This window comes from Patella vulgata, chromosome 6 (assembly GCF_932274485.2).
Source record: "Patella vulgata chromosome 6, xgPatVulg1.2, whole genome shotgun sequence".
NCBI classification, from domain to species: Eukaryota; Metazoa; Mollusca; class Gastropoda; family Patellidae; genus Patella; species Patella vulgata.
Genome location: NC_065884.2, coordinates 21000858 through 21013670, shown reverse-complemented (window position 1 = coordinate 21013670; position 12813 = coordinate 21000858). Strand labels below are relative to the sequence as shown.

General features: G+C 36.2%; 1 protein-coding gene across 2 annotated transcripts in view; it reads left to right on the top strand.

The window, feature by feature from the left end:
- The first annotated feature begins 6556 nt into the window (after positions 1-6556).
- Positions 6557-12813, top strand: part of LOC130010308 (neuropilin-1a-like) — a 48204-nt gene continuing 41947 nt past the window's right edge. Inside the window, exons 1-5 of one of the 2 annotated variants that reach the window (XM_050553920.2) lie at positions 6557-6808; positions 7716-7767; positions 8078-8177; positions 9990-10111; positions 12377-12556. In XM_050553920.2, coding sequence (XP_050409877.2) covers positions 7716-7767; positions 8078-8177; positions 9990-10111; positions 12377-12556 — 454 coding nt within the window. In that variant the 5' untranslated portion in view covers positions 6557-6808. The remainder of the gene's footprint in view (positions 6809-7715; positions 7768-8077; positions 8178-9989; positions 10112-12376; positions 12557-12813) is intronic. The other variant, XM_056101554.1, reaches the window with a different exon arrangement.

The window sequence follows — 12813 nt, the reverse complement described above, 5'->3', positions numbered from 1 at the left end:
AACACAATTATCAATTTATTAAAATAACACTTTTTTATTGGTTCGAGTAATCATATTAAAACAAACGCAATTATCAATTTATTAAAACAACACTATATTATTGGTCCGAGTCGTCTTTCTGTTGGGTCCGCATAGTCTTTTTGTATGGTCCGAGTAGTCTTTTTGTTTGGGCTGAGTGGTCTATCAGTTGGTCCGACTGGTCTTGAACCGGGTGGTCTTTGGTCCGCGTGGTCATGGATTCTTGTCGTAATTGTACTTGAATTTCCTATGCTGTCACGAAATGATATCCTCCGCAGAGTGACATAACCACCTTCCATATTGGTATTTTTCTCTGGGAAAAGTTTGTGATATTTCAATTTTTCAAGAGAGAACTTGTTTTCATCGTTGTGATAATTAGTTGTGCAATGGATTTTATCAAACGGGAGTTGATTACAAACACACAGGTAAGTTTATAATAACCAAAGTTAAGTAGTTTGTTCATAATCGAAGAAATCTGTTTAAAATTTACCAAGACTCAGACATTAAGTTAAGTAGTAGTTATTAGCACACTTTCCTCGGTGTATCGGTGAATATCAGGACAGTTTTGGTCGGGGGGGGGGGGGCCCAGCCGAGGCGGCTCCCGACCAAAACTGTCCTGATATTCACCGATACACCGAGGAAAGGTGCTAATAAGTTACTTACATCACATTTCTATCGAGTATTGTGAAGCAAAATGTGAAAAATGGTATTTATTATCGAGTCGTTTCAACCGAAAAGTGACAAATACTTTCTGCTTTTTCATTATTTATCCCTTTCTGAGCCTCACGTTACATTTCATGGTAGAATGATTTCGCAGTGGAGAGACGACCTGAGTAGTATTTACACGTGCGTCTTGCTATGATACTCTGAGCGTAAAACAATCACGTGTTTGTTTAGACCACATCGTCAAAACAACTTGTCTATGGCGTAGAGGACTGCGATATTATTAAATGTAGTGTAAAGGAAATGCGAAACGTGGGTCATTCCTGGTGAAAGTATGCATCGGCGGATGGTTCTTCCGTTGAAATTTATTTGTAATAAAGTTTATGACTTTCTAGGCGTTTTTTTCATCCTGCTTATTTTCAATACCTGTGAAGTGTCCAGCAAGAGAACTGCGCCTTCTATTATCACAATTAATTAAAATAATTATTCAATATTCTAATTTATATATTTTGCATATTAATATAAATCAAACCAAATTATGAAATAGATGCCAATTGATATGTATAATAATTGTTTTTTGTAATATGTTGTTATGTTAATTTAATGTCATTGTATATGTTTTTGAACTGCCATGTAGTTCCCCCCATTTTGTTTTGTTACTATGATTTTGACTAGTTGTTTCATGTACCTTGTATAGAGCCATCGTTATCAATTGCGATCTGGGTCGGACTAAACGTCCGCTACTTATTGCTTGATAGGTATCTAAAACGGTATGAAGGTATCCGTGTATCAGAAATGAACAGTACTCTTTCTGTACATTTCTGATACACGGTTACTTTTATGCATGTAATGCAATTAAACAGGATAGTTTTATCAAAGGTTGCCAGTGGCAACGAGTAGAAGTGGGATGTAAATATTAATATATATTATGTGAAATGCAGTTAAGTGTTTTCTCTTTTAACCCTTTCCCTGACAACTGGGTGTAATCCAGGGATCGGGTATAAAATATCATTCCAATATAATTAGTAAACGGGTGTGTTACACCCAGTTGTCAGGGATCGGGTATGAAATATGTTGCAAGGGAAAGGGTAAAACTGGTGTTTTAACTTCGGAAGTCTTCAATGGTTGATTTATACATTCACTTACATTACAGTCCTGTTCAATGTAAATTGTTCGCAAAATCTCAAACAAAGCTGCCGAACAATCATTGAGATGTACATGTTTTAATTTTTGGTGGTTTCAAAGAGTTTAACGAATGCTCGGCAACAATATAAGATTCCAAACAATCAAGTATACAAATCTTCTGATCTTCGGATAATTAGAGTCTGGTCAATCGCGTTACTGGTAAACGTAGTCAATTAGTGGTTTAACCCAAAGCCATAATCCGTATACACAGTGGCATAGCGTGGTTGACCGGTTCAAAATGGAATACCTTATCCCTAAAGCACAATGTACTACCACGACAAAGATTTAAAGTTACGATTTCATATTTTTAAGTTATATTTTTAAAATGTATTAAAATAAAACCCTAAATAGATGGTATCTATAAACTGTCCTACCGTGTTAAAGGCTCAATACCACTCTTGTTGTAACTGAATAATATGCCCCAATCTTTATTCTGGTCAACAAATTGTACTATTTTAGAATATTTCAATTAATTGATGATACAAATTTCATCTTAACACACCTTATTTAAAAATTTTGAAAAATTCAACATAATGGTTTGAAACGTCTAACGTAAACCTTTTCAAATGAAACTTCGATTTAAAAATATTTTCGAATCCTCTGGACAAGTAAAAAAGAATGTAATGGATAATTTAGACAACAGGTAGGACACTTAAACATCTAGTACTTAGATAGAGATATTATTTATTTTCTGGAGCTTTCAAGCCCGCAAGAGTGTTATTGTCCCTTTAAAGAATAATCCTATTAATCCTATAATTCACTATTGCCAGTTGAGAAATTGGCAAATATATCATTTTCAACTTCAAATTCAAACGTTTGAAGATAGCTATTCCATGGTGGGGAATAGAAAACAAGGGAGGTAATTCGGAGGTAATTGTGTTATTATTTCTGGTGTGAAGATTTTTAAGATCGTATAATAGTGAGTTGACAACCTATTGAGCAAAAGACATAAAAATAATTATGTTTTGACTTTCTTAGAAAATATGAAATTGTAACTTTAATATGTAGATCATCTAAGATTGCTTGAAAGACAGTCGTATCGGCTAATCCCATACAACCTAAAATTGTTGCCAACTATAATGCCAGACGCATGGTTAACCTATGACAGTGAATTTCAGATTTTATTTATTGTGAGCATAATAAACAGCATACCTTTATCTTCTTTGAGCAGCAAAAAGCAATGTAATAAACACAAAAACATAATATAGAACACAATTACTATTTTAATTTAAGCGACGTTTCGTTGAGGGTTGTCTGTATTCGACATTATGTTTTTGTAGTTAAAATCATAGAAACAAGTTTTCAGCGTGAACTGGATGGGCTTATTAGCCTCTATTGAAAATATCATTAAATAGTTCTTCGTAAAAGTCCCCCGACTAGAATCACAGCCTGGGCTGAAAAGCACTTTCGTATCGTGGTTGTTAGCGGCCATTCAAATGAATCTAAATCGTCGCCTTGTGAAGAAGGCGACAAGACGACAGAATTGACCAGAAAAGTCGACGAAATGAAGGCGACGATCGTCGGGTTATTTTGTCGTGTCGGCGAGTTGGTTTTGTCGACTTGTCGCCTTCGACTTATTCACAACCCGACAAAGCGACAACTTGTCGTGCGGCGACTTGTCGCCTCGGAAGTCAAACTCGAGCTTGCGCATTTGCTGATTGGATAACTTGCATGCGCACAGATTAACTTCCGAGGTGACAAGTCGCCGCACGACAAGTCGAAATAATTGTATTTCGTCGACTTGTCGACTTGTTGGTTTGTGAATAAATCGAAGGCGACAAGTCGACAAGTCGACAAAATCAACCCGCCGACGCAACAAAATAACCCGACGATCGTCGTATGGAAGCGTATTTGGGTAACTACTTATTGAGATAATATCGCAACACATCGAACTAAAATATGTCAACTTCATGAGTTATATTACAAAAAATCGACTTAATAAGTCGACTTGACGCATTAAATTCACCTCTAAACGACAAAAACTATGTCGATATGTTTACATCATGCCAATAGCCGATTTGACTCTAAAACAACAATTCATATTTTAATGCAATATATAGACTTAATAATGTCGCCGTTTTCAGTTATGTACCACGTGCTTAATTTCATTGCCCGAGATTGCTTATTCATGAAAGTGCAGCCAATGATGGGGTTTAACGTCCACTCGACACAAACTAGGTCATTTCGGGACTAACATATGGTTTAATTTTAGGGGTCTTTAGCAGTGGGAGGAAACCGGAGGACCCGGAGAAAACCCACTAGGTTGGACAGGCAACCCTACTCCTTGTCACGTACAACCGGGGATTCGAAACCACGCCAGTTGACTCAATGATACAGTGCGCACGTGCTAACCATTAGCGAGTATTGATGTTTGCTCCTGATGCGTCAACACGTACAATTTTACTTGATATCAGTACTAACAAACCTTGCGGTTTTATTAGGTGGTCATTCCCGTTAAGCGGTCAGTCATGCAAACCCCATTGAGTCTACTGTACTCAGGAGAAATTTGATTGGACGATTACAATAGACACACTTCGTCAAAACCCCAAGATTTTGCTATCAGTACATTGCTTCAGGAATATGGTAAAAGTCACAACATTGTTAACTCTATTGTTCGTCCAAATAGTATTTAGTCTTGACAGTTCACAAGGTTCAGACTAGTAGTATTGACAAGGACAAAGCCGATACTAAAAATAGCCAAACATGTCCATATTGAACTGCAATGTTCTATCTAAAAACATGATAATCCAAAATTTCTCCTAAAAATCTCCCCGCGTTTTCACACAGTAATCACGTAGTTCTTAGTCACACTATACACAAGTTTCAAATATATATCATATTTGAAGAAATCAGAGCAAAATAACCCAGTTGTAGCCACACATGACAAAAAAACTTTTTTGGTGCTTGGAACAGTAATAAGTGCTGATAGTAAGTCTTTTAGGATTATATACAAATTACCACCCTCAAAGAAAAAAAATAACAAACAATTTTTCACCGATGAATTTTCAGCTATGGTAGATATAATTGACAAGAAATTATTGTCGGAGATTTTAATATCCATTATGGGTGGTGGTGGTGGGGGGGGGGATGGCCGAATGGTTAGCACGTGCGCACTGTATCGTAAGGCCTATCATTGAGTCAACTGGCGTGGTTTCGAATCCCCGGTTGTACGTGACAAGGAGTAGGGTTGCCTGTCCAACCTAGTGGGTTTTCTCCGGGTCCTCCGGTTTCCTCCCACTGCTAAAGACCCCTAAAATTAAACCATATGTTAGTCCCAAAATGACCTAGTTTGTTCATATGTTAGTCCCAAAATGACCTAGTTTGTGTCGAGTGGACGTTAAACCCCATCATTGGCTGCACTTTCATGAATAAGCAATCTCGAGCAATGAAATTAAGCCCGTGGTACATAACTGAAAACGGCGACATTATTAAGTCTATATATTGCATTAAAATATGACTTGTTGATTTAGAGTCAAATCGACAATTGGCATGATGTAAACATATCGACATAGTTTTTGTCGTTTAGAGGTGAATTTAATGCGTCGAGTCGACTTATTTTGTAATATAACTCATGAAGTTGACATATTTTAGTTCGATGTGTTGCGATATTATCTCAATAAGTAGTGACCCAAATACGCTTCCATAATCGTCGCCTTCATTTCGTCGACTTTTCGAGTCAATTCTGTCGACTTGTCGCCTTCGACTTATTCACAACCGGACAAGGCGACAAGGCGACAAGTCGACAAGTCGACGAAATCAACCCGCCAACACGACAAAATAACCCGACCATCGTCGCCTTCATTTTGTCGACTTGTCGGGTCAATTCTGTCGACTTGTCGGGTCAATTCTGTCGACTTGTCGACTTGTCGCCTTCGACTTCTTCACAACCCGACAAGGCGACAAGTCGACAAAACACAATTATTTCGACTTGTCGTGCGGCGACCTGTCGCCTCGGAAGTTAATCTGTGCGCATGCAAGTTATCCAGTCAGAAAATACGCAAGCTCGAGTTTGACTTCCGAGGCGACAAGTCGAAATAATTGTATTTCGTCGACTTGTCGACTTGCGCCTTGTCGGGTTGTGAATAAGTCGAAGACGACAAGTCGACAAGTCGACAAATCGACAAAATCAACCCGCCGACACGACAAAATAACCCGACGATCGTCGCCTTCATTTCGTCGACTTGTCGGGTCAATTCTGTCGACTTGTCGCCTTCTTCACAAGGCGACGATTTAGATTCATATGAATGGCCCCTAACAGCCACCATACTTTCGGGACTTTTTTTTAAATCTGGGACTCCACTAGTCAGGGTAAGCGCGTGTGGGTCTGTTAAGATATTGCACCTAGTCTTACGGATGAGACGTCAAACCGAGGCCACCTTTGTACATTAAAGAACCCTTTACATATACAAGTAGCTACTCAAAGAAAAACTAAACGCCAATGACTCGGGAAAATAGAATTTATGTTCTTGACGAATGTGTCAAAGCTTCTTTAATAGGCACGATTGGTGGCATGCTTAGAGCTAAATGATAAGGCCAGTTCGATTTTTCGTCAAGGTCGCTGAGATGTAAATAAGGTTAGGGCACGTGGTTAGTGTAAGCATTGGGGCTAGGTCCAGGGTTAGGGTTGGGATTAGCGCTAGTCCCGTTTACATCTCGTGACCTATGACGAACAATTGAGCTAGCCTTATCATTTAGCATGAACCTGGTGGCATGGGGTTTTCAAACAGGAGTAAAATCGGGCCCGTGTCGTTTATATAACGCTTTTGCACTTTGTCGCTATGTATGCACCACCTTTCTCGAATAAAGTCACGCTCTGGTGGATTTACGACCAATAGAGTATTGTCATTCAATCAGTTTATTCACTTTATTTATATACTGCTTACAGGAATATGCGTTGACTGTCAAACGGACAAGATATGACTGATAATTTACGTTTACAAAGGTAAGATTTATTGAATGTAAATAAATATTTATATACGAAATAAAACCAGATTAAAGTTGGAGAGGCCCGAACTGGCTTACTACATGGACAGTTTCAGCAAAGTAAGCCGAATGACATTTAATTCATTGAACAGGTCTTACCATACTATCGTAATGAACATAATCATATCTTATCAGTGAAATCTCCGTTAACATGGGGATATTTGTTACGGTTATCGGTTACCACGATTTAATGATTCCGGAAGAGACGAGTGTAAGACAGCCAGTTAATCTATTTAACGATGCATTATGCACCACCCTCGAGGTTCTTCTCCGGGTCGTTCGGTTTCCTTCCATTGCTAAGGACCCCTAAGCTCAAGCGAATTATTCAAATAAAATTAAACCATATGTTAGTCCCGAAATGACCTAGTTTATGTCGAGTGGACGTTAACCCTCATTTCTGACCCTCTTTGTGTGCAATACAGTCATATTGGTGAGCATTACGAAACTCAAACTATCAATAATAATAATGAGTTCTATTTTTGTCATTCGGATAGATATAAAAAAAGAAATGAAATGGGGTTTAACGTCCTACTGTTCTGCTCCGACTGGGCTAATGAAGACGGACATCCGCTATACAGTGTGCTATGAGGGAAGCTATATGGTCGGTCAGTGACCCTATGGCCTACTCTTATTTCGAATTCCAACTGACACGGCTTCCTTTAAGTGCACCTCAATCTGTACGCGGAAACTTGTTTTTTCGTCCCATCCGGACGACTATCCGCCCTACACCAGTGGAAAGAGTAACCACGCCAGCAAATCCCGATGAACGGATATATATCAGATTAAAAATGGCGATATAGATAACTAAATATGGTAATTGCAATTTAGACAGCACATTGTAATTTAGCTGTTTATTTCTTATCTAGATGACGACGGCTGTATTTTATGTTTTGTTGATATTTATCAGTATAATTATAGGTAAGTAATTTTTTAAAAATATATACTAATTACAATAGAAAGATAAATTACTTGAATAAGTTTGAAAGAGATCCACAGACATATTATTATTTGAATGATATTTAGAAATTCCAAGCTGTGTTTGGGTTCAGGTTTGATATTATTAGTATTTCACATAATTATTATGTTTTAGACAAAATTAATCCAGATACTAAATTTGATTGCAAATTGTTTTGTTGGACTTTTCAAATACTCTATGAAATACATGGCATTGAATAAACTCCTCTTAAAGACAAATTACAATGATTTCTTTTGTAATATTTTATATCAGGAAATAGTGAGACATGTTCTGTAGGGCGACCATTGGAACTAACAGCTTCTTCGACTGCTCAGTATTTTACTTCACCAAATTATCCGAGTAAATATAGAAAGTAAGTTTAAATATTACATATATCCTACCGTTGAGTACATATTACAAAGTTATTTAACGCTACATGATGTAAGATTTAAATAATGGCCTGGGCCTTGTTTCACGAAATTTTAACTAAAGATAAAATCTAAATTTTAAGAGATACTTCAATTTTGATTGGCTAAGCACTAAAATCAATCTAATATTATCCAATCAAATTACTAAAATTTGGATTTTATCTTAAATTTCGTGAAACAGGGCCCTGATCTTTCTTGCTATAATAGTTCAAAAATACCTAATAGAAAATGAATATATTAATAATTTCAGTCATATGGCTTTATTCAGACAGGAGTTATGAGTATTTGAAGTTTTGACCATACAGTCTTGATTGTCAAGTACCATTGTTACGATAATAATCCATTTCGACATTATATTATCAAATGGCGATTGTGTTTTAATCAATTCAAAATTACAGCCATCCGATGGTCTAGTCCATAGAGTTGATTATTGACTTGTCATATGAATAAATGCCTTATTAAAGATACATTATGTAAGATTTAAATAAAGAGCTGACCGTTGTTATATATAATAGTTCACAAATAGATAATATAAAATGAATATATTGAAAATTTCAATCAACTTACTTTACTTGAGCCAGATTATCACTGTATGTAGTTTTGACAAGATGAGTGCATTGATTGTTTATTATCGTAACCACGGTACTGGAATATTCGAGAGTTAGCCTCGCTTCTCCATATTTAAGTTAATTCATTAAATGACCGAACCGTTCTAATCTACTTACTTAAAATCAAAGCCATCCGTTGGAGTAGAGAGTTGATTATGGTCTTGTCATGTTAATAAACGCCTTTGATAATTTATATAACATTTTAGCCCTAAACAACTGCAATGGGCAGATTTAGCTCTTTCTTGAATAATGTATCCTTTAGAATTCATATAAAACATTTTAAGCCCCCCCCCCCCCAAAAAAAAAAAAGACCGAACAAAAAGCAGATTTGGCTCTTACATTGTAATACTGACCATCTAAATATAGACAGGAAAACAACAGTGACCAAAGTCAATGTGCCGGGTGGTATGGAATAGTTGAATGTTAAACCCCATTGCATTCATTCATTATTTATAACTTACAACGATGCCAGTAGTGTCAACAACGACATACTGGTTCACGCGACGAATTTGTCTTCTCAGATCCATATAATCGGACATGAAAATACAGTCTACAATGGAAGTTTTAAGTATATTCCTGCTAACTGGGTAACTCTATTTTGTATTTTGTGGTGACCTGGGCATCAGGTGAAACCTAGACCGATTAACTGATTAGTTCACTTTCACATTACGAAGTAAAACTATCAGTTAACATAAAGTTCGCTTATAGTGTCAAGATGTATAAAGAGAAATTAGATTTAACTAGGTCATTTAGGGACTAACATAAAGTCCAGTTATATTTCAATAGTTGGTTAGTGCCTAGGGGTTTTGAGCAGTTGGAGGAAACAGGGATACACGGAGCAAACCCTCGAGGTTGGTCAGGTGCCCCTACGGCTTATCACGTCAATACAAGCTCGGAATCGAAACCACGCTACTTGATTCAATGACACTGCGACAGACCTTATGATCTAAAAAGCATCCGTTAAACTATTCGTATGCCCTTAAGGACCAGTATGAACTTTTTTTCGTTCAGACTATTAGATTGAAAATGAAATGAAATGAAATGGGGTTTAACGTCCTACTGTTTTGCTCCTAGACTGGGCTAATGAAGACGGCTATTAGATTGATGTTATTTATAAACTTTTATTTGATGCATGTATATATTTTACAGTGATCAGTACTGTCAGTGGCGTATAACTTCCGATTATAAAGTTATTCGATTTGAAGTGATTGATTCCGATTTAGGGCCTAAACCTGCCTATGATAAAGAAGATTATGTCAAGGTCTATGACGGTAAGCGGCGAACATCTCATGAAAACATTGATTTTAATATATTTCCCAAGAATATATTTAACATTTTATTACATGTATTTATTTCCTTATAACGCATAAATTGAAATTTTAGATATTTCATATTTTTGTAACTAATATTAAGTTTCCTACTTATTTTACATTTCAAATTCTGTTAAATAAAGTGTTATTTGAATGTCTATTAAAGTCCGCGTTTCATTTATTTTTGGATGTTTTTAACACATTAAAAATTTATTAATTCACACACGTTTCGAGCAGTGGCGTGCAGAGATTTGCTGATATATTGGCCCAACTCCGTAATTGTATGTCCTTTATATAGACTCAGTTCTGGGGTCTAGTATTGAGAAATGTGGGAAAGGAAAGCATTTTAAAAACGTCAAGACAGATGACATAAATTAATTAATAAGGATAGCCTGTACACCAAAGTTAAAGTAGCTAAGTCTCTAACTCAATATCATCCAAAGTCTTACACGTTGAAAACACGAATTATTTGTCAATTCAAATCAATAGTGATGTTGTGATCTTACCGGGAAAAGGTAGGCTTCTGATATCCAATATTTAAGACAAAATAAACATATTACCATTCGTACACGAATTCGTGTACCATAGTGCGTTTCAGAGTCATTTGTAACAAGTGACCAGAAAGAACGAGGCTAGACATATTCCACAACTCATGTCAAACGGTGGCGCCACGAGAGCTTGCGCAATAGACTGGAATAACCAGACGCTAGAAATTGACATTCGGTTGAGACTCATGACGTATTTCGCTGGACATAACTGATTTGAAGTTAGAGTCAAAACGGAGACAATTGAATGTAAATCAGTTTATATACAATTAGATTACATTATTATATGCGGTGCGACCCATTTGTGTCAATTTCTAGGTCCCAAATATTAGCTATTTAGCTCCTTTAACAACGGTTATTTCAAATTTAAAAAAACTTCATTTAATTTTACTCTTCTGTTGTATGGTTCCCCTCGAACTAGATATACGGGCTTCATGGACATGAATAACACCTGTGCCTTTCGGTGAGTGATTACGCTGTCACTGTAAGTGTAAAATGCCTTTTTATAAAGAAGATAAACGATGTTAGACATCATAAACTAATCTTATCATTATGTGTATTCATTATGTGTAAAATCAACAAACAATACGAAGCCTAGTTATTACAAAAACACCGGTGAAATAATCTCGGCAGGGATCGATCAACCAAGATTGTAGAGGGGTGTTCCCACTTAGCCAGCAGGCTTTGATGTCATATTTTGCCGCTAATCCAGAGTTAATCCTAGAACAATGGTGTTATAAACTATAGTCCATATCTTTTTTAAGACTAAAACTGTATTGATTTTAACAAATTTAACTTTTATTAAATGACATTAAATAGCTTACACATATAAAAATATATTGATTTTAACAAATTTAATATTTATTAAATAACATTAAATGATTTACACATATAAAAATGCATTGGTTGATGATTGTGTTCGGATCCAACAGTGGTAAGAACATCATTATTGGTGTTTACAGTAGCTGGACAAGTTTTTGTTGAACATTTCCAATGGACGGCATTTGGTCTGCTTGACTTTGTGTATTAAATATCAGCCACCTCTATTATTGGAGATAAAGCGAATATTAACCTGAACGTTTGCCATTTTAAAATAAATATAATTTCGACACAGATCGACCATCTATTTATATTAATATAGTGAATTGAATTCATGTTTGAAATCATAACGCCGGCATGAACTGTGTTCAAAATGTCATTAATTAGTTGGTTAATAAATTTTATTAAGAGGGATTAAGAGCTCATTAACGCTGAACACTAGTGAACAGTTCTTGAGTGACTACTTTTAAACAGACTATAAGATCAATCAAAGGATTAACAGTCTGCCGGCTAAGTGGGAACACACCATTGTAGATTGTAGGGTAAATAAAACAATTAAAAACTTATTTATTCCATACAATTAACGTGTGTACGAATCAACTGTTAGTTGTGGACGACATAACCATTAGTTGAAGACGACATAACCAATTCCTTGTGGGCGTCTTATTCATTGTTTTTGTACGAGTTTATGTGTGAACGAGTTAATTGGCAATACCACACCCTGTCCCTACCCCGTTCCCAGCTCTGCACACTACTGATTTTAAATAACAAATGCTGATGGGTTAGTTGTATTTTACGTCCGCTTCCACCGAGGTGATATCGCAGACAAATAACAAATGCTGCAGGTGATTTCTTTTTATAGGTTATAATAGACATGGAGACTTTTTGGGTAAACTGAACAGTAATTATACACCAACATACTTTAGCTCTGGTTCCTATCTTTATATTGAATTTAGATCCAATGCGTATGGTGTTTATAAAGGGTTTAAAGTAAAATATTACACAATGTCAGATATTGTACCAGAGGAAGGTAGCTCATCAAGTAAGTTCACATTGATTTTTTTCGAATAGCATTTTGGCGATATTTTAGAAGTGTTAAAGTAGGCGGTATTTTTTACATTTTAGATAAACTTATTTTTTCAGCACTAAAAAAAATGTCTTTTATTTAATACTGGAAGTATATTGTAGTCACTTCAACTTCGTCTGTTCATAAGTTCCCGTGAACAATCCATATCAATAATGATGTGACTGTGTTTCCCTTATAGTATGAAGCGGAGCCCCCCGTATAGTATGATGCGG